The sequence below is a fragment of the Callospermophilus lateralis genome, chromosome 5 (genome assembly GCF_048772815.1).
Source record: "Callospermophilus lateralis isolate mCalLat2 chromosome 5, mCalLat2.hap1, whole genome shotgun sequence".
NCBI classification, from domain to species: Eukaryota; Metazoa; Chordata; class Mammalia; order Rodentia; family Sciuridae; genus Callospermophilus; species Callospermophilus lateralis.
Genome location: NC_135309.1, coordinates 16,972,194 through 16,994,256, shown reverse-complemented (window position 1 = coordinate 16,994,256; position 22,063 = coordinate 16,972,194). Strand labels below are relative to the sequence as shown.

The 22,063-nt window shown below is 45.7% G+C and overlaps 1 protein-coding gene across 1 annotated transcript in view; it reads left to right on the top strand.

Moving 5' to 3' along the window:
• Positions 1-22,063, top strand: part of LOC143398987 (dedicator of cytokinesis protein 2) — a 401,674-nt gene that overhangs the window by 53,280 nt on the left and 326,331 nt on the right. The window contains exons 15-22 of the mRNA XM_076855686.2: positions 2,443-2,541; positions 5,444-5,516; positions 5,625-5,728; positions 8,191-8,374; positions 8,518-8,615; positions 10,192-10,281; positions 11,451-11,551; positions 12,357-12,491. Of these exons, the coding sequence (XP_076711801.2) occupies positions 2,443-2,541; positions 5,444-5,516; positions 5,625-5,728; positions 8,191-8,374; positions 8,518-8,615; positions 10,192-10,281; positions 11,451-11,551; positions 12,357-12,491 (884 nt within the window). The remainder of the gene's footprint in view (positions 1-2,442; positions 2,542-5,443; positions 5,517-5,624; positions 5,729-8,190; positions 8,375-8,517; positions 8,616-10,191; positions 10,282-11,450; positions 11,552-12,356; positions 12,492-22,063) is intronic.

Below are 22,063 nucleotides of genomic sequence, written 5' to 3'. Positions count from 1 at the left end.
GTGATGCCTGTGGAGTGACAGGAGCCTGGTTTCCCTCCTCTGTGGTGTCTCTGCCAAGGCCACGTCAGTATCACAGCCCCCCCAACTTCAGGATTCTCCCTCAGGTTTTCCACTGACCTGGAGTTCCCGCACCAGCTAGGGGCTCTCGGAGGGTGGGCAGTGTGGACTGTGGCCAAAGTCTCACTTGAGATTTATATGAATCTACATCCTCCCTAGAGCTAGGCTGTGTACTGGCTGGCTGCCCTCTCTCTCTCTCTCTCTCTCTCTCTCTCTCTCTCTCTCTCTCTCTCTCTCTCTCTCTCTCCACCAGCCTCCGGTTTGAGCTTTGGAGTGCTGAAGTAGAGGCCAATGTCTTTGGCTTTTCTCTGTATAAAGCTGAGAATTTTTTTTTTTTTTTTTTTAGCCATAGGAAATAAAAATTTTTTATCATCAGGATAGTTTTGTGACATTCAGTTGCCTGCCATAGAACAGTTTTATTTTCACCTGAGATATATGTGTGTTTTCAGACTTTATAAGCTATGTGGGATTCACGGAAGCAACAGAGACGATAAGCCCATAAATGTCACCAGATATGAATATTTGCAGGTAGAAAGAGTGTAGGTTGTTATAGAAGGAACACTGGACAAGGATCTAGAGGACCTGCCACTTTCAAGTGAATTAGCCTCCCAGGGCTTCAGTTTACCCACCTATGCAATGGGTTTGCATTAAGGACTTAGCATGACGCTGGATGCCAAGTGGTCAGCAAACCTTTGGAAGCATGTTTCAGCTCATTGCCTCAAATAGTTCTGGAACTCAGCTCACCCTTTTCCTATCCACTGGACACCGAGAACTTTTCAGTGAGATGGACAGATTTTCCTTCCCAATGTAGCTTGGTTTCTGGGGGCCACAGAGGGCCTTCCTGTGGCCAACTCTGATGGCTCAACATACTGAGGGGTCAAGGATTTATTGCAGAAACTGAAGGAATCTGATGAAAGGCATAGTCTCTCCCAGGAGCACCTGCCTTGCAATTATAGGGGCTAGTGCTTCAAAACTAGTCCTAGGGATTTGAAGTGAAAGATTTATCAGTCTAGTATGAAAACCACCCTAGGTCCCTTCTGGGTCATACTAGCTTGATCTTGTGTTGGGACCCAAACTGATGGGATGGAGAGAGAGAGAGAGAGAGAGAGAGAGAGAGAGAGAGAGAGAGAGAATGAATTAGGGATTTGCTTATACTATCTGAAAATAATTCCTTGTTATTTTTGAGACTCTGAGGGTGATTTCTTTTTTAAAAATTTTTATTTATTTATTGATATGTGGTGCTGAGGATCAAACCCATTGCCTCACACATGCCAGGCAAGCACTCTGCCACTGAGTCATGACCCCAGCTCTCTGAGGGTGATTTCTATGGCAAAGAATAAATATCCTACATAGGTCGGAGTGCTCTGCTTGCTCTCTGCTCAGAATGCCTTTCCCATGTTTCTGCTCAAAGCCAACTCAGACTCTTTCTTAAAGATGCTTACCTATCACCAGGCATGGAGGTGCATGCCTGTAATTCCAGCAGCTCAGGAGGCTGAGGCAGGAGGATAGTAAATTTAAAGCCAGCCTCAGCCCTAAGCAACTCAGTGAGACCCTGTCTCAAAATAAAAAATAAAAAAGGGCTGGGGATATGGCTCAGTGGTCAAGTGCTCCTGGGTTCAATCCCTGCTACCAAAAAAAAAAGTTGCTTAAGTGTCATCACCTCTAAGGGGTCTTCCCTGAGTTCAGTCTATGTGTGCCTGCCATCACATGGCACTAGTCAGGACCGGGGAGCTCATGTGTCTGACCCTCTCCACCAAACTCTGAGCTCATATCTGGTTCAGTTCCCGGCTCACCCTGGTTCCTCCAGAGCTTAGTGTGGGCCCCAAACGTGCAGAAGATGATCACCACTGCAGGCTGAATGGAATCACCCTCCCCAGACTCATTCTTCATGGTGGGCACCCCGTTGTCTTTCTGAAGCTCATACTGTCTGCCACTGCCCAGCGAGTGCCCTTTTACTTTGGTGCGTCAGCAACCAAAATCCATCAGAAAGGGTTTCTGCTTGGCCAACCTGAGCCTGTTTGTAAACCTTGTGCACATCCACATTTAGGAAACAAATAGGATTAATAAGACTAGCAGCCTGCAGTGACTCGGAGGCTGGTTACCATTTACAATGAGGCGCCACGTCAGCGACCGGCATGCTCCAGTGGTTTCCAGAATGAAAGTAATAGAATTTCTGTGGTTAAGCAGCTGTCACTCCTGGGCCAGGGATGCTCATGTATAAATCTGTAATGTAGAAGGGTCATGATAGGGGCCTGGAGAAGGGTCAAGGAAGGCAGGGTTACTCTAGGTTCTAAGACTGGCTTTGGCCTTGGAACCAGTGTTGCCCAAACACAGGAAATAGCAATTCTATAGTGTTTTCTTTCTCTCTCTATTTTTCTTGGTCAGAATGCAATTTGTGTGGGAGCTGGGGACAAGCCCATGAACGAGTATCGCTCCGTTGTGTACTACCAAGTCAAGCAGCCACGCTGGATGGAAACAGTCAAGGTAATAATAATGATAAGAGCCGTGAACGTGTATGTAGCTGTTACAGTGAACCAGGCATTTTTTTAAGTATTTTAGTTTAAACGTTTATTTTCTGCCCTAGTCCTGTGAGGTCTGCATTGTATTTCCCTCATTCTACTGGTGAGAAAATTGTGGCCCAGAACTAGTGAGTGGATTGTCTAGTGTCACTGCTGGTCATGTCAGGGCTGGAACCCAGGCAGCCTGGCTCTGATCTGAGCTCTCCAGTGCTCCTTGAGGGGACAGGAAGTGGACTGGAGCCCTTATCATTCCTACTCCTTTTGATTCCTACTCCTTTTCATGAGAATGTGCCAACAAGTTGAGCAAGACTCCCAGAGAGTTCAGGATTCATGTTCCTGCTCTACCATTAATTCCCCAGCTGTTTGACCTTGAGCAAGTCATTGGATCTGTCTGTTGTGATTTCCTCATCTGTACAATGGGAGCCACAGGATGACTGTGAGGATGAAGTGATTTAACCACCCAACGCTGTCAGAGAGTCTTGGAGGAGTGTGGGTTTGATAAATGCTACAAATGCCACATGTTCTCGGCTGTCCTGCAGCGTACCTGCTAGTTTTCTTGGTGTAGAAAACCAAACCAGATCTGCAGCTCCTTTGAGCTGCTCTTCCAGCCCTGGCCCCTTGCCCATTTTCACTCTCCCCTCTGCAGCTTCGCGCCTGCTCTGTGAGGTAGGGAGTGGAGGAGGCAAGGATACAGAGATTCCAAATGCCTGCTGTGGTCCGCCAGGTCCTTCGCAGATAGTGCCCCCCTTCGCAGATAGTACTGTGTGGTGTTTCATTAAAATAAAGCTCCTGGATAAAGTAAATGTGAGAAATACTGAGAAGTGGCAGAAAGTATAGATATCAAAGGCTTCCTTGTCTCAGGTTCTCAGAACCCTTCTGATGGAAGCATCTCTGCAGAGCTGCAGGAGGAGAGAGTGTATTTCCCAGACCTGCTCCACCATGGAGCTTTTTCTTTCCCCAGCGGCCCATCCCTGGACTAGCGCACTGTTGATCACACTTTGAAGATCCCTTGTTCTGCTCTAAGCATACGGGAGGCTTGATAGACCCAAGTGATTGTGAAGAACACACAGGAATATGTTGTCATTTTCTTCATGGAACACCCAGCTCAATTCTGGGGCCAATTTTAAGTCTACTTACCTGGAAGGACACAGAGTGACAGAGCTGTCTTCAGCCCTGGGGTGCAGTAGAAGTCGCCACTCGTGGGGGCATGGGGTCCTCTGAGGCACCTTCAGAGGATCTGAACAGCACCTGGCAGGTGTCTGGTGGCAAGTCAGGCAGTAGACATGTCCCCATGGACAAGTGCTGTGGTTCTCCGATAGCCTTTTATTGGCTATCCTCTCTTGGACAGTGCCCAGCCCATCAAACTGTGCTGTTTTACCCATCAGGGAGGAATGCCAGAATTTTCAAGATGTGAGCTTAAAGCGGGCCGTGAGATACCTGAAAAAATGCCCCTTTAGTGGAAGTGGCTGTAGACACAAATCACCACATCATCATGCTACACGGGAAAGAATATTCTCCATTGGAATATGAACTAGGAATTAATTCATTGAACAGTGAAACTTGATTCTAGCTTTGAATATCTCTGCCTCATAATCAGCAGCAGCCCTTACTCACCTGTGCTGACTCAGGAGAGACACACAACTTCCTTTTTGCTGATAGCTATTCAAACCCCAATAGTCTGGCCTTGATACATCTATTCCTAGTTTCCTGTGGGTCTACTTATCTTCGTTCTTGTCAAGATGATGACCTGTCCAACTTTGGGGTCAGAAAGTTATTGGACCGGGTAGGTCCTCTGTTCTGTGTGCTCTCCTGCACCCTAGTTACATCTCTTTGCTGGTTATTGTCATGCAGTATTTTATATGTCACCCCACATGGACATATAAACTCAGTTCTCTGGGTTCAGAGATGCTACCTTCATCAGTGTGGCCAATGCCTCACATCTTGTAGCTTCCAGGAACCATTCCACATTCACTGAGAGGATGAGTTAGACCCAGGAGACTCTCAGTTCTTTTTCTGGGTGTGAAACATAGAACAAGACCTCCTCTGGCTCAGATTTTCTTTTCTGGAAGAAAAATTCCTGCAATGTATACTTTTTGGTTTTTTTGTTTTGTTTTGGCTTTTAATAGTCATCTGTACTGTGCAGACCTTTAAAAAATCAGTGTTTTTCTTGCAGGTAGCTAAGCTCCTCTGCATTGGCCTGAATTGCACACTGCAGGAAGCTGTGGGGCTCTGGGAGGTGGGGAGTGCAGAGCCAGCCAAAGCACCTCAGTGAGCGGTGCCAACAGACCCTCACCCTACAGTGGTGCTGGTAGATGCGGATGATTGTCCTACCTTTATATCTGTATCTGAGGAAGCAGAAGTATCAGACATGTGTCCCACCAAAGAGGGGATGAGCCCTAGGATTTTTCCAAATATTATTGCGTTAAAACACTTTTATTAATTGGCCTAAATGAGAGTCCTCCAGCAACCCCTTAATGGCCACTGTTAATTTGCTAAGCCCTGCTGCAATTGCCAGAGCTCCTGGAGTGTGTAAGGAAATGTGCACTGTGCACTCTGCAGTGCATCAAATCCTGTGCTAAAGTTATGTGACTTTTATATCAATTTGGGGAGATTCATTTTTCCTCACTATAATTTACGGGCCTCTTTTCATTGGCTAGGAGTGCAATTTGCCAAATGGATTACATTTGGTACTTTATTTTCTCTTCATAGCTAGTTCTTATGTAATTTATTTACAGTTCATCAGCTTGATGGATGGGTGGCAAAGCAGCACGCTGAGCCTCAGGTTAAATGGTCAGGCTGCCTGTGGGGTGGGACGGAGGGTTGTGTTTAACTCGTGGTCTCCTGAGCTCTGGTTTCTGCCTGCTGAGGTGGCCGTCCCGATCGAGGACATGCAGAGGATCCATCTGCGATTCATGTTTCGACATCGGTCATCCCTGGAATGTGAGTACCCAAACAAATGGCGTCCCTGCGGCTCTCCTGAGACATGGGCGGGATAGCGGGGTGGCCCGCGTGTCGTTTTCTTTTCTGACCTCACTATGCCGTTTCCAGCTAAGGATAAAGGGGAAAAGAACTTTGCCATGTCCTACGTGAAGCTGATGAAAGACGACGGGACCACTCTGCACGATGGCTGCCATGACTTGGTTGTCCTCAAGGTACCGTGAGTCAGAGCCAGTGGCAGTGAAGGAGGTGCAGGAACCAATGGGTGATGGCAGGATTGCCTAGTGGTTAACAGCAGGAACCCCAGGACCACAGGCCTACCAGCTGAGTGGCCCAGTGCAAACACAACTCCTTTGGGGCCCCGTTTCCTCACCTGTGAGCCGCCTGTGACTCATTGTGAGGATTATGTGAGATGGTGCTTGCAATCTGGGTGCAAAAGAGAGCTCCACAAATGGAGAAGGCATTGTACATTTGGAAATGGGCTCTTGATTCCATGAGGACCTCTGTGGGACATGCAGAAGACCTTCAGGGAACATTTGAGAGAGGCTGCACTGTAGCTAATGAAGAAATATTACAATCTGGATCCCGATCATGCTGCTATGTAAATCTGGAATCATCTCACATGTCTTCCTGAGTCTCAGTTTTCTTTTTTTAGGCAGATTGTTAGTCTGTTTGGTGTTATGATTAACAAAATAACTGAAGAAGGCTACTTTATAAGGAAAAGAGGTTTATTTAGCTCACAGTTTCAGAAGTTCAAGAACATAGTGCTCAGCTCCGGTGAGGCCCTTCTAGCTGTGTTACATCATGGCAGAATGTGTGTGAGGAAGAGATTGCGCACCAAATTGGACACCAGAGAGGCCAGGCATGGCTAGAATCAGGCTTTTATAACCACTCTTATCTCTAAAACTAAGCAGCATCCCATGAGAACCACCTTCATCCCTTCTGAAGACAACGCCCCCGTGACCCAAGGACCTTCTATAGGCTCCACCTCTTTTTTAAAAGTTATGATTATTTCAATGTTTATTTCTTTTTTAGAATGGAATAGCATAGCCCAAAATGAAAATAACCATCTCATATACCTCTACTTATAAAAATAAGTAATTTTGAGCTAAACAAAAGAAAAGAAAAATCACATAAATATGAGTTTCAGGACTTGATCAATTTAGGCAGCTAATTTAAAAAATTCATTTTGTCCTCCTCCTTCCCCAGCATGGTCTACAAATCTTCACTTTTAATTCATAGATATGATCAAAAGCAGTGTCTGGAAATAGATCAGATTATTTCTGGGATAGACAGCCTCTAAGAGGGTCCCTGGTGACCTCTGCCCCTGGGTGGTAACCTCTGCCCTGGGTATTCACGCAGGCTCCACCTCTGAAAGCTTCCCTCACCTCAACATTGCCACCCTGAGAAGCAGGCCTCCAACATATGAATCTTGGGCATTAACCACACCAAACCATTGCAAGAGTGACAGCAGTAACGATGACAACTCAGTCAGATCTCAGACACGACAGGGCCATGTAAACGTGAAGGGCGTACAGATGTCCACTGTTAGGTTTTCACAGCACAAGACCTGCACTGTATGCAGGAGGTGGGGAGGCGTTTGCCTTGACCTGGCCTGTGTGCTTCCCCTCTTGGGACAGCAGGACGCATGGGGAAGTTGCTTGCTGGATGCAGAGCTTGTGGATGTGACCTACATACAGCATGGCTGAGTCACAGGTGGACCTTTGCCTGGGCTCTCTACCTGGGGGCTGCAACCGCCCATTGCCTGTGGCCAACATGACCTTCACTGCTCATCACATGGCGCTTTTCTCTGAGTCTCTGACTTTTCCAGAAGCCCCCTTTCTTCTGTGCAGCCTGTGTTCTCTCATTCATTGTGCCTTGGAATGTAAGCCATTCTTCCCCAACCTGCTGGGAACTCCTTGGGGCAGAGGACCAGTCATAGCCAGTATTCCTTTTACTTGACTTCATTATACCTTAGTTTCCTCAACTGTAATCTGAGAATAACAAAATCTGCTTCATCCACTTGAATGAAGTGAACTAAGGCACACAAAAGTCTTGGAATAGCTCAGGGCAGAGGAAGGGTCTGATCAGGATGGTCTCCTGAGCACCGCCTCTGGTCATTCATATTGCCTGGAGAGGCACGTGCATTTCTTTTATTCTGCTATGTTCTCTGCATTATCCCATTGAGTTTGGGAGTATGATGATCCTCAGTTTACTTGTGAGAAAAATGGACACGGAGAAGCCAGAGAATGAATCCAGGATAAACAGAACAAGCTTCGGGTCCAGGGCTTCCTGACCTAGTGCTTTTGCCATTCACTCCCAGGTTAAGCTGGATTCCCTAGTGTCCTGGAGCATCTTTTTCTTTTAATCATTTCAAAAAAAAAATTAGGATGGATTAAAACTGCTATCTGGGAATCTTCAATTCCCTTTTCTGCTTTAAGATGCTCACGGAGGCTCCAGCTGGTTGATCGGCCCCTTCTGCATTAAGCTAACTAGATCCCCACGTTTGTGGCGGTACAGGCCTGCCTCGCCACCTGGTCTTCACGGCTTTCCTGATGATCTTCCTGGTTGCTTCTGACCCTCCGCAGCTCACAGCATGTCATTTGGCCACTTCAAGCTCTGTGTAGATTATATGAGTAGTCTTGGCTTGGGACAGTAACCAAAGTGTCATTTCCAGGGGGACAGCAAGAAGATGGAGGATGCCAGTGCTTACCTGACTCTTCCTTCTTATCGACATTATTCGGAAAACAAGGGGGCCACCTTGAGCCGGAGCTCCAGCAGTGTTGGGGGGCTGTCCATCAGCTCTCGAGATGTGTTCTCCATTTCCACCCTGGTGTGCTCCACAAAGCTCACCCAGAATGGTAATGGAGCCCACTGGGAGTTTTGTCTGTGGGGTGGGTGTGTGTGTGTGTGTGTGTGTGTGCATCGATGCACAAGCCCAGGTGCGTGGCGGCCTGATGGTTTGATCAGTAACAGTGATCCGCTTGTCCCAACTGTGTTTTAGTGGGCTTGCTGGGTTTGCTGAAGTGGCGCATGAGGCCCCAACTGCTGCAAGAGAATTTAGAAAAGTTGAAGATCGTGGATGGAGAAGAGGTGGTGAAGGTTAGTGGGATTTCACTTCCTGTGTTCATCCACCAGTGACAGAAATTTAAGTCAAGGGCAGCTCCAGGGAAGTAGGCGGGTGGGTTTTCCTCACCATGGTGAATCTTTATTGGGAAATCCAGTGGGGAGACTTGGCTTAATGGCACTGAATATCGAGTATCAGGAAACTCTGGTTATGCTTAATCTCTGTAACAGATTAACCTGGGTGTAGAGCCCAGCTCTCCCATTTACCATCTTTATGCAATAATACTATGAAATGACATAGGAACTCATGGAAAGGACCATGGACACCATGGTTATTATGAGCTTTCAGTGATGTTATTAAAAATAACTCAGTGCTGTCTCTTACGAGTTAATACATAATAAATGAACGAAAGCACACAAAACTTACAAAGTTCAATAAATACTGATAGTAATTATTTTGTTATGTACATGTTGCTATGTTTAGTAGTATGATCTCTCAGTACTACATGCATATGCACATTGTTAGAAATGAAAAGTTTATTTGTAGTTTGTCTGCTCAGAGAGCACTATGCCTTGAAGGTGGGAAAGAGAAAGACGTCAGTGCTTGCACTGTAGGTAAAGTGTGCAGAAAACCATGCAAATGCCTGGGATCTACAGGGTGGTGGAGAGTAGAGAGTGTCTAAGGTGGAGGTCTGGCTAGAGCAGGCCGCCTCTCCAGCCCCATCAAGAGGTCAAGTGTGGGGACAAGTGTTTCCCATGGTCCTGGTCATCATGTTTCCACCAGGAATTTGGTTCAGCTAGAAACCCTGAAGTTAGATGTCTTTATGTGGTAGCTCTGGCTTTTAAGGGATTATAGGAAATATTGACTCTTCCCTTAGGAGGGAAGGAAATCAAGTTTTATTTAATTGCACAACCCTGGAGAAATGGTGGTAGAACTTCCAGATCGATGCTTCAATGGACGCTATTGACCCACCCACCCACCTAGCTCAGCACTGACAATCACACGCCCCCAGACGCCCCCTGGAGAAGGCTGTTGCTACCAGGCAGTTTGGAGAAGTCATCTGAGGGTGGGGGTGGGGTTCCACTGCATTCTTTCTTTTGATTCTTCTTTTTAAAAAATGTTTGTTTTTGGAGTATACTATCCCTGCAACGCAGCAGGCACCAGCACAGCTCAGGGAGATTTTGTTCACTGCCCACGGCATCCATCCCCCAGATGGAGATGCACGACACTCGCAGAGTTGCTGCGGACCCTCTCGCCCCCTTCGCAGTCATGAACCCGTGTAGGGGCAATGGCTAGGCTGGCTGCTCTGTTCATGGATGGGCTTTTCCTACTCTTGAATTTTCTGAAGCTGGAATGAGAGAGTGTTCATTTCTGTGTCTGACTTGTTTTACTCACATCCTCGCGGTCGCATGACGAAGCGCTGTGTCGTGTTCTATAGTGTGAAATTGCTACTGTGCATGGACAGCCAAGTGGCTCCAAGTCCTGGCTCTTCTGTGGGCCTCTCAAACATGTCCTGGGTGCTGTGCGCTCGTTCTCTTGGGTAGACAGGTGAGGGTGGGGTCCCTGGCCATCTGCGCTCCCTCTGAATGTGACCTTGGTTCTTTCGTCCAGTTTCTCCAAGACACTCTTGATGCCCTCTTCAACATCATGATGGAGCATTCTCAAAGTAATGAGTATGACATTCTCGTCTTCGATGCCCTGGTAAGAGCGTGGGGACAGGCTTTCATGTGTCTCACTGTAACAGTAGAGAGAACCCATGTTGTCCATGATCTTCTCCATGAGTTCCTTAGAGCCACGGTGACCTTTGGCAGCCAGACCCATGAGTGAGCTGTTGCTTCCTTTCACTGGTTTCCAGTTGTTCTGAAAGCCAAGGGCAGAGTGGGGCAGGGGGTGTTTTCAGGTTGATGTCAGCCCAACCCTGGTGGGGAGCACACAAGGCCAGGTGGTGGGAATCGTCACCTCCATTCCCAGGAGTGTGGAGCCAGTCCCTGGCCAGGCTACAGAACACCTGACACTTCTCCACTCTCCTGTCATGTCCTCTGATCACATCTGCTCCCACCAACCCAGAACCTCTGGCCGTGGAACGCTGCCCAGATCTTTTCTCTGTCTTCCCGTATGGTCCCTCTCATGTCCCCCACATTTCCTCAGTGTCACGTCCAAAAAACATGAGCAACATTGCATCGGGGTTTGGGCAGTCAGTAAAGTCTCCCTGTGTTGGCCCGTGTCTCAGACATTTGCAATTTAAAAGATGCTCCTTGGAGATGAAGGTGGTTTAATCAGGTGCTTTTCACAAGGGTCCCTTACAATGTGCCTTACAGGACAGATGCTCCCTAACTAAGGGCTCCTTCCATTAAATAACTAAGAGAAGTGCTGAGTGCTGCATGGCTCTCCTGGAGAGTCACAGTGCACATCAGTGTACCAGGTCTCTGCAAAGTCCTGTAATAAAGACGATGTCTAACGGTGACAACATGGGGTTCCTCTAACCTACCTGACTGTGAAAGCTTTTATCTTATAACACCTTAAAGCACATTTTATGAGCACTTTTTGGAGAGACAATATTATGGTGAAAAGTATTAATCGGGTCTGGGGTTGTAGCTCAGTGGTAGATCACTTTCCTAGCCCTTGTGAGGCACTGGGTTCGATCCACAGAACCACTTAAAAATAAATGAATGAAATAACGGTTAAAAAAAGAATTAATTGTTTATTAGTGAACATGTCTTTATGTGGTAGCTCTGGCTTTTAAGGATTATAGGAAATATTGATTCTGGGCAAACAAATTTTGATTAAGGGGTACGTTGTACCAGGTAAATACTGTTTCCTGCTCTGAGTTTGCTCCCCCTCTCCCCAATAATTCTTGGCATTTTCCTCAGATCTACATAATAGGACTCATTGCGGACCGGAAATTCCAGCATTTCAACACGGTCCTGGAGGCGTACATTCAGCAGCACTTTAGTGCGACCCTGGCTTACAAGTGAGTCCCTCGCCTGCAGGAATTTCCTGTGCACGTGCTGCCTGCCCTGCCAGGATGCGTGGGGCACAAGGAACTTGAGCAGTTGCCTTTTGACACTGGTGTGTGTGTGAGTTCTCCCTTTTCTGAGAAAACCCAACCCATAACTGGGTAATTTGGATATCCTCAAACATATACAGAATCCCGAGATTGAGATGAAGTGTTCGTGTATTCGCTGAGCTAGTTAGCTATCATTTATGGGACAGTTACTTGTGGAAAAACACCAGAAATCAAGGCTAGAGGGGAAGAAGTACAGAAACCTGGTGGCTCTGGATTGCTGGGGGTAGGGGACCCAGGAGAGAGGGGGGTGATGCTGGAGTGTATGGTGGCAGCAGTTTGGGAAGAAGCCTTGGAAGGCAGGCCAAGTCATTTAAAGTCTGCCCTACTCGTGTTGGAAAAACACACATTTTCCGAGCAAGGGAGTTTCACGGTAGTTACAGGAACATTTTGTACAGAGAGAAAAATGCAAGACTACATCAGCACTGCTATCCCCCCATTGCCTGAGTAGGCCTAGTTTTACCATTGAAGACATTTTTTTTTTCTTATATTTTTCCTTTGCTGGCTTTTTATGGGCAGGAAATAACTTATTCATTCCCTGTAATAAATACATATTTTCAGCAGTTATTTTTATGTTAGCAAACGAGTAGTGAACTTAGCTATACCACCACCTTTAACCTTTGATTGAATGCCTCATAATTTTCTGAGCAAACTAATTACCATGCTGTGGACCAGAAGGAGATGTATTTTGAAAATATTATCTCTTATTCAGGAAACTGATGACGGTGCTGAAGACTTACTTGGACACCTCCAGCCGAGGGGAGCAATGTGAGCCGATCCTAAGAACTCTGAAAGCTTTGGAATATGTATTCAAGTTCATTGTTCGGTCGAGGACATTATTTTCACAGTGAGTACCTGTTATGTAAGAGTGACTGATGAACCCTGAAATCCCTATGGGTGCCAACAGTGTTTTTACTGTAGGTGAAGCTCTTTAAAAATTATAACCAGCTTTCATTTAAAAGAAAAAAAAAACTTAAAAATTCCAATCTAGCCCGAAGAGTTCTGAGGGCTCTAGATTTTATTTGGGAAGAGAAGGAATCCTAAGCTGTTGCAGTGGTGTCTCCCAGAGCAATGTGATTTGTGGTTTGAAGCTTTTCTGTTTTTATCTAAGGTTCTTCATTTGATTTAAGATAATTTTTTTTTGCTCATTCATAATTCTTTTTTTTTTAAATTTTTTATTATTAGTTGTTCAAATATTACAAAGCTCTTGACATATTTCATACATTTAATTCACGAGGATTATGAACTCCCATTTTTACCCCGTATACATATTGAAGATTCACATCGGTTACACGTCCACTTTTTTACATACTGCCATATTAGTGTATGTTGTATTCTGCTTAAGATAATTTTAAGAAAACTTTCCAGGAATGAATAATGCTCATTTGCACTTAGGGATAAATAGGATCTTATTTAAATTTGCATTTTTGAAAAATCCAGAGAGAGAGCGCTGGCCTCAGGCATGGCTGAATCCAGGTCCTCAGTGCCATTGGGACCATCTCTAGCTCTTGATCTTGACTGCTTTTCTTTTGTTGATTGCCTTCTGAGGCAAGTTTTCCAGTGTGCAGCTACTAGAATTCCACTAGCTAAAGCATCCCTAGTTTCCTTGCTATCCCAGAAAAATTCTTTGGAAACAACTACCTCAGGTATGTGTTAAGATCTTAATCAGGTGGCTAGGGGAACAGATAGGCATCGCCGCTAGTTGTGGTCACATGTGGCAGGGTCAGGTCAGCCCCTTATGGCATAGACTTCCTGTGGTGGAGACAGAGCTTTCCCAAAGAAAGTCTGTAACCTTTATTTGGATCATGACAATGGATGACCTCTAAAACTTCACACTCAAGAAAGCATCTGAAATGGGAAGATCTTCCTAAAACACCCTTTGATGTTTCAGGTAATCCAAAAGTAAGACACTGTAAATCCTGTATCCCTTAAATTGGAGTGTGCATTTCGATTTCTCAGACTTGTCAGTCAAATCTCAGGGGTGTTCTTCCAAGTTCAGGGTATACTTGTTAATTATTTGTAAACCAGTAGAGTCCAGGCTTTCTAAGAACTGAGTTTTTTGGAGTTCAATGATTCAGACTTTGTAGTTACAGATTAAGACAAGGATACCTCATCCGTCTTCCCAGTGAACAGTTTTTTTTGATCTATAAAAATATAAGCTTTCATCCATCATTATCTTCTTCTCCAGTTCTTCCTTAGTCTTATATATTTTACTGTTTCTCCTTCTCCTTCCCTCTTCCCTCCCTCCCTCCTTCCCTCCTTTCCCTATCATTTCCTTCTCTCTTCCCTCCCTTCCTTCTTATCTTTTTCCTGTCTTCTTTCTTTCCCGTCTACTAGAACAAAGTACGTTTGTTCAATTGCTTTCTTTTTCTCTGCCTCAAGGGATGGCATCTTGCAGAAATCCTAACTCTTGAGTATAAATTCAGTGCTGAATAGCATTTGGCTTCCTGAAGAGCAGAGTGATCTTTATTTCCTGCTGAATCCCCATCACTTGACATTTGGTCAGAAGATGCCTCTAAGACAATGCGGGCCTCATCTTGAACCCTTTCTCATGAACAGACATGTAGGCTGATCTGCAAAAGAGGGCCCATGACCTCATGCTAGGAGAAAGTCGGTTTGTGTCTTGTTCATTGTAGAGTCCTGTTCACCATGGTCTGCTCTCCAGTGGGGCCTCAGGGCATCAGAAGTGACTGGGTATTTCCCCGTACTGGTGGAAATGTACTTGGACAACCAGAAAATAGAAAGCTCCGTGCTTTGAGATTCCTACGCCAGCTGGTAGGAAATAAGAACATAATTATTGCTTTTAGGCTTATTGCGTCTGCTATTGTGTTTCTGTTTCCTGTTATTCCTTTGTTCTTTTCCCCCCATGTGCATAATTGCAGTGAATCTGGCTCCCATTATTTGTTCCCTGCATTTGTCTTTACATGTACTGCGCATGAACGTTTGCAAGAACGAGGACTCCGCTGTGTCGATAGGCAGGAACTGGGGGACATGGGAGGAAGAGAAGTGATTGAGATGGTGGGGAATTTTTATTTTATTATTTTGCAGGGGAGAGGATTCACTTTACTCTATAGCCCCCCCCCCAAAAAAAAAAAAAGTGAGTTTCTTGTTCCCCTTCTTGCATCATGAGCACCCAGGCCAGCATCTGGCCTGCTCATAGCTGTACAGAAAGCCGGCAGAACAGGTTCTAGTTCCTACCACGGGGAGGCAGTGGTGAAAATATGGGAAATTCCTAAATCGTGGGGAGTCTGTCTAGAAGATCCTGGGTGGCCATGCCTAAGGCCACCATCCACTAGGCTTCTGCAGGATGATCCCCTGGGGGGTACAGAGCGCAGTGAGAAACATTCAGAAAGAGCTGAAGTGATTGTCTTCCAGGCATTGAACTCTCTACAAAGCCCACTGCAGGGTCTTTAATCCTGAAGCTCCCGGCTGATCCTCAAGGCTTCTGAGGTTCTGGAATGACAGGCAGCTGGAGCGACCTGTGCTTCCCTGCTCTGCGGTGGACACTGAGCAGCTCTCTGTCCAACTGGCCAGCATTCTGTGGGGATGGCTGGCAGAGCCTGGACCTGCAGGGGCCCGGGAGTCTCTCCTCCTTCCTTGCTCCTTACAAATTCCAGTCCTGCCACAGGCTGGGGCACAGGGGGCAGTGTGGCATGATGGTCACAGCACACTGTTTGTGCTGTGCCGACCTTGGATTGAGACATGTTTCTGTCCCCTTAAGTGCCTGGCTAAATGAGTGACCCAGCCTCTCTGAGCTTCGGTTTCCTCATCTGTAAGTGGGGATATGCCAGCTCCTGGTGTTTAGCTGATGGGCTGAGATTACATGCAGAGCACTCCAGATGGCATCTGGCACCTGCTCCATACGTGTGATACATGTTTGCTAATGTCTTGTTTTTGCCTAGGAGACAGCAAGGAGGCCTATTTCAAAAGCTCAGGCTTAAATTAGTAAGAGAGAATGTTCCAGAATCTTGATGCTTGCTCAGCTGACTCACCGTGCACCTATCCTAAGCATTTCTTGCTGTTGGTTTTTGGAGGTTGAATCACTTTGGCCTGTTATCCATGCTTTTCAAGGACAGAAATGTGGGGACTTTGCTGGCCCTGTGAATTCACCTTGCTCTTCTGCTGGCCCCCTCAAATGGGCCCTGACCCTGCTGCTCTCCTGTACCCTGGGGGTGTGGCCAGGCCTGGGGTGCTGCCCTGCTGGCTCTGTGTCCTGCCTTCTGCTCTCTTTACCGTCCCTCCTACTCGGTTCTTGCCTTATTCTCTTCTGTGTGGGGTCCCAATCATGGGTGTTTGCCTTTCGGATCCCTCCTTCTCCTCCTCACTCCATACCAGCTTTGCTTTGGGAGAGTCTGGATGCAACAGTGGTTAAGCACAGTTGTCTCCAGGGCTGGCTAATCCTGAATCCCACCGCCGCCATGGGGAATTCTTTCATCTGCCCAAAGCTCAGTTTCATCACAGGTAACAGGTATCACGTGAGTACCTGCCACACAGGGTTGCAGGGTAGCCCGAGTGGGCCAGGGCATAAGGCTCATACACAGTGCCTGTCACAGACCAAGGGCTGTCCATGGTAGCAATTCTTACCTGCAGGGCACAGTTCACATGCCATGGACAGGGATCTTCACAAAAATCCAATAGGACCTCATCTTTTAATGTCATCTCCTGCTAAGCCTCATTTGATCCACACAGCCATACTGAGTGACGTCTTGGCTGGGACTCAGGCTCCTCACACGAGGCCTTTGCTGCCTTCTCCAGTGTCTGCTCACCAGCCCTCTCCTCGGCCACGTCTGCTGTTTGGCTGTGCTATTTAAAATGGCAGCACCCACCCTCGGCCCTCCTGATCCCCTCTTCTCACTCTGCCTTTGGTCTGTTTTCTTCCTGTAGAATCAACCATGGGTTACACTCTACCTACTGATTAGTTATGCCTTTATTCACGGCTCCCCTTCCCTGACTAGGATGTCAGCCACAGGAGGACATGAATCTTTGACTATTCTTTGCAATGCTGTATTCCAAGCATGTGGAACATAGTAGGTGCTTGTTCAATATGAAACTGGACACCATTTCATAGATAAGAAAATTGAAGTTTAGATTCAGCCTCAGGCTCACACAGCAAAGAACTAGCTGAGCAGGGTTTGTCCTCTGCGTGATCTGATTGAAGCAGAGATTGAGAACTGGAGCTTTTGCTAGGCCATGCTAGTGGGCACTCTGATTGGCAAGGAGGAGGGCTGTCCTGAGAGAAGGCACCTGGGACCAGAAAGGTCAGCTCCGTGGGCCTGACATTGCAGGGGGTCAGGTGCTGGGTTACTTGCCCCCCCCCCCCCCGCCCGCCTTGTAAGCACAGTAGGGATTCAGTAGAGAGGATGAGGGCTTGCAGAGGAGAGGTTAGGGAAGTGTCCCCACTACTGTGAGGAAGCTCTGCAGGAATCCCAACTCCCTGCTCAGTACCAAGGAATGAATGAAGAGAAGATGCCTTAGGGGAGGTGCAGGTGAGCACAGGCCCCTTGGTTAGAGAAAGACACTCTGCATTCTGTGGGGGCCATGGCATTGGAAGGGTCCTCCTCCTTCCCCCTACTCCCTGGGAGTCTAGGGCTGTTGTGGCTGCACAGTGCCATTGGACTGAACTGGCTCTGCCACTCCATTAATGGAGGCTTCCCAGAGCAAGCTTCACAGCTCTAGGGACACCCATCTGGCTCCCCTTCCCCTGGCTGAGTGCTGCTGCCTTTCTTCATGTGCCTTTAGCATCATGGATGTGAAACCAGACACTGCTCTCTCTGCCTTTTCGGCTTGCATCTTGTTTTGCTCTGCTCACCCGCTGCCTCCCCTGCCTCCACTTACCCCTCCCCAGCTCTGTTTCCTCCGGTGTGCACTAGTATACACTAGCTCGCCTCCGGGTCCTGAATATGTTTCAGGCAGCGAGATTGTCTGAATGAAACTCAGGCGCGCCCAGTGCAGCCCGCAGCCTGAGGGAGTACAGAAGTCACTGCCTTTTTAAACAAGTGTGAAATTAAGTCCGAGGTAGTTGCTAGTGTGATTTGTTTTCATTGTTTATATATGAACAAATATTAAAATGCAGTCATCTGTTTATGCCGAGCATGGGGTGAAAGGCCTGTCACATTGCTATTCTGGTTTCTCCTGCATGTAATTTGTTTGCATGTTAATGCCATTTATTCCTGTGTAAGCCTCTGTTTTCGGGTTTGAATATAATTTCACTTTTCGATGACAGTAATGGCTCTGTAAACTGCACAATTGCAGTTAATGGAATTATTTTATGATAACATTAACTTGGCATCACATCAAAATGGAAGACAAAACAGTCACCAAAGGGATATTGTCAGACAGTGACTTCTCTGTAATTTATTGTCTACTTTATGAGCTGCTGCACTGCTGAGGGGAGCTAACAGCCTGATTCTCATGAACATATGTGAAAGCACTTTATCAGCTGTTAAGTAGGTTGCTGTTATCTTAACATGAAATCATGAGTAGGCATGAACTATTGAGTTGTTCTCTTTCCAGTTGAAATACTGGCAAACATTTACTGAGCACCTATTATTTGCTTGGCATATTGTTAAGTAGTGGGGACTCTAAGATTAGTGGGTCAGGTTCTATAAGTAGTGACAATGTGGTGGACAAGATAGGCCTCTAGCCATCAAGTTGCCTTCCCTAAGAATGAGCAGGACCCAGCAACAGATGCTTGGAAGTGGTTATTAGGGGCACTGAATGACAAAGTCCACCTGGGGAGGGCCAGTGTGTTAGTCAGGGTTCTCTAGAGGAACAGAATCAACAGAAAGTATAATAATAAATAGGGGATTTGTTAGATTGGCTTAAACGACCAAAATCTGGATAATCCACAATGGCCGTCTGCAGGCTGGAGAGCTAGAGGATCCAGTAGCTGCACAATTCAAGATGCTGAAGCCTCAGAACAAGAGGGACCAATCGTGCTACTCTAGTCTGAGACTGAAGGCTTCTGGAAACTCCATGGAGAATCACTGGCTTTGAAAGAACGAAGGAGTTGGAGTCTGATGTCCTCAGACGATCACAGCAGCAATTAAGAATGCCGCAGTCTGGCTGGGCACAATTCAGGAGCCACTTGTCAAAAGAAACTAACTTTATTTTTAGAACCACACAAGCCAAACAAAACAGCTCCTCAGGAAAAAACCCTCAGAGCCCAACTGCCACCACCGGCTTCCCACAAGCCACACTCCCCAACCACCAGCCTCCACACCTCCCACAATCCTCTTCCTCTTGAGGCCGATTGGCTGGGTCACATGGGCGGAGCCAAAAAGTCCCCCAGTGAGCAGCTCCATGGCCTGAAAGGGCAGGGAAACAGCCCAATGAGCTTCACTGCAGAGGAGCCAATCAGCTAGATGTTGCTGGGGCCGCTGTGAGCCAATCATCAGCTGGCAGTCTGAAAGTTTGCTGGGGCCCCTTCAGCTCATCAGCTGGCAGTCTGAAAGTTTGCTGGGGCCCCTTTGGCTGTGGCTCTCAACATCTCCCCCTCTCTGTTTAAACAACAAGCATGTGGCTTAGGGACCGTGCCTGCCTTAGGTTGTCCAATAGTACATATGGTTCTTACTCATTATCGGATGAGCTGACCTCAAGGCGTCAGCCTCCTGTCTTAGGTTGGTACCATAGTAATTGGATCTTACCCATCACTGACTACCAGTCCAGTATACAGCCACACCTGTGTAGAGGTCTTCGTACCAGTGGGGGGATGAGGTTCTTTGCCTCACCTCTGTTGGCCCCCAAATTTTAGCTGAATGATCATGACAAGCAGAAGGGAGGAAGATACACCAAGCCAATTGATGGCTCCTTTTGGAAAAATTGTACCACCGAGGACACCATCAGCATAAATACCCCAACACTACCAGAAGTCGCTGCACCAACAGATAGTTCACAATGCATACAAGTGATACATAGTCCAGGCAAGTTCTGCAAGCAGTTCAGTGATGGCTATTGCAGAAGCTGTAGATCGGTTTTATCTTTGTCTTCATGCACTGGGATGAAGATAGGAATTCTGGCAATAATGGCTAAAGAAAAATTATATAACATTCCAGAAGGCACTAAAAGAAAACAATTTTCTTAACAATTTACATTGTCTTCACTGAAGATAGGAATTCTGGCAATAATGGCTAAAGAAAAAATTATGTAACATTCCAGAAGGCACTAAAAGAAAACAATTTTCTTAATAATTTACATTATCTTTAAGAGAATTATTAAATATAATGAAAAGGAAAGGTGAAAGTAAACAAACAGATCTGTTAACCTCCTTTTTTGTTCACATATTAAAACAATCCTTAACAGTTGTTTACCTAATTTAAATTTAACCATTTAAATCACGTGAATAAAAAAAAATTATTTGGATCCATTTTTTCATGAGTGCTCATCATATATGACATATGGACATACATACATTCAAACACAAAACACAAGTGTGCACACATAATACATACGACACATAACATAATAGTAAAGGCCTTATAACTTTTTACAGGTGAAATCTCCATTGCAATGTTTAAAAACTCTATAGTCAAAAAATAGAACTGATCAGCAAAACATTAACCTAGGTCTGTATGAGCTCAAAAAAACAAAATATGGGAAAGGGCAATAATAAAATAGATATTGAAAAAAGCATTCTGGTTCTGTCACAGATGTAAGAATAACCAAACTGGAGTTCTGGATATCACATCTTCTTTTTGGTCTGTAGAAATCGCTTTAGTTAATCTGTCTGGAATCCAAATCAGCTGCTGTTCTCTCTCTGGAATCCAAATCGGCTGCTGTTCTCCCTGTGGAAACACACAAACAGACCCCCGACTCCAGACAATTACTGGGTCAGGACCTTTCCATTGTCCTGTTAGAATATCCTTCCAAAGTACCTTGGGCTTATGTACATATTTTGGACACATAGTTGGGCTATTAGCCATCCCTTGAGGGAGTACTTTCCATTCATATCTCTGATCAGGACCTTCATGATTCAGTGCAGGGATAGTAAATGCAAAATGTGGACTATCTTCAGGATGAATTGGAATTGAAAAAAAACAATCTTTAATATCTATAACTAAAACATACCAAGTTTTTGGCAAAGCAGACAATTGAGGAATCCCCAATTGAGCAGGTCCCATAATAACCATCTCATTATTAATGGCTCTTAAATCTTGCAATAATCTCCATTTACCAGATTTCTTTTTGATGACAAAAATGGGAGTATTATGGGGAGATACAGAAGGTTGTATATGTCCTTCCGCTAATTGTTGTTTGACCAGATCATGGGCTGCTTGTATCTTTTCTTTAGACAGGGGCCATTGAGGAACTCATACTGGTCTTTCTGATTTCCAAGTAATTTTTATTGTCTCAGTGGCTCTTTCTGAAAATCCAACCCATGTCTGTCTGTTCCTTGATCTATTTGTATTGGTGCTGCTATACCTTGTTCTTGTTTTCCTAATCTTTTTCCTTTCCTAAAACCTTGTCTAGTCATAATAGTGGGTGCATTTTGGTTGATGTTATTTGTTAATGTCAAACCTAATTGATCTAGGACATCTCGTCCCCATAAATTTATAGGAAGATGATCCAATACATATGGCTGTATAGTTCCTTCACATCCTTCAGGATCCTTCCAATCTAATACCATTGCACTTCTATGGGGATTAGTCACCACTCCTAGGCCTCGAAGCGTTTGAGTGGCTTGTTGTAATGGCCAATGTTTTGGCCATTCTTGACGAGAGATGATGCTAAGGTCTGCACCTGTATCCAGTAGCCCATTAAATTCATGTCCTTGAATATTTAGTTTTAGCATGGGACGAGAATCTAAATTTAAAGACAGCATAGCCCAATCTACACCTGTGGAGCCTAATCCCTTGGAACCTCTTTCTACAGCACGCCTGGAAAATTTATCATGTAGGCTTGGTATTATTAGTAACTGTGCTATTCTATCTCCTGGTGAAATTACTGATATACCATTTGGAGAACTGGCTATAATTTTTATTTCACCTTCATAATCGGGATCAAGAAGAATTAAGGGCTGAGGCTGTAGCTCAGTGGCACTTGCCTCACACGTGTGAGGCACTGGTTTTGATCCTCAGCACCCATAAAAACAAATAAATAAAGATATTGTGTCCATCTACAACTAAAATGATATTTAAAAAGAAGAAGAATTGAGCTTGCATCTGCTGCTGCTTCCCTGTTCTTCCAACTTTTATTCCATCCAAGTCTCCAGCCTGTTGGATGGTGCTGTCCATGCTTAGGGAGGGTCTCCACTTTAGTTTGCTATCCCACCTGCCAATCATTCCTAGACACACCCTCGGTGACACACCCATAAGCCTCTTAATCATCAGTATCTCTTAATCCAATCAAGTTGACAATTCAAATTGACCTTATAGTCAGTAATTCTTCTCAAAGAAGGTGATATTTTATTTATTTATTTAT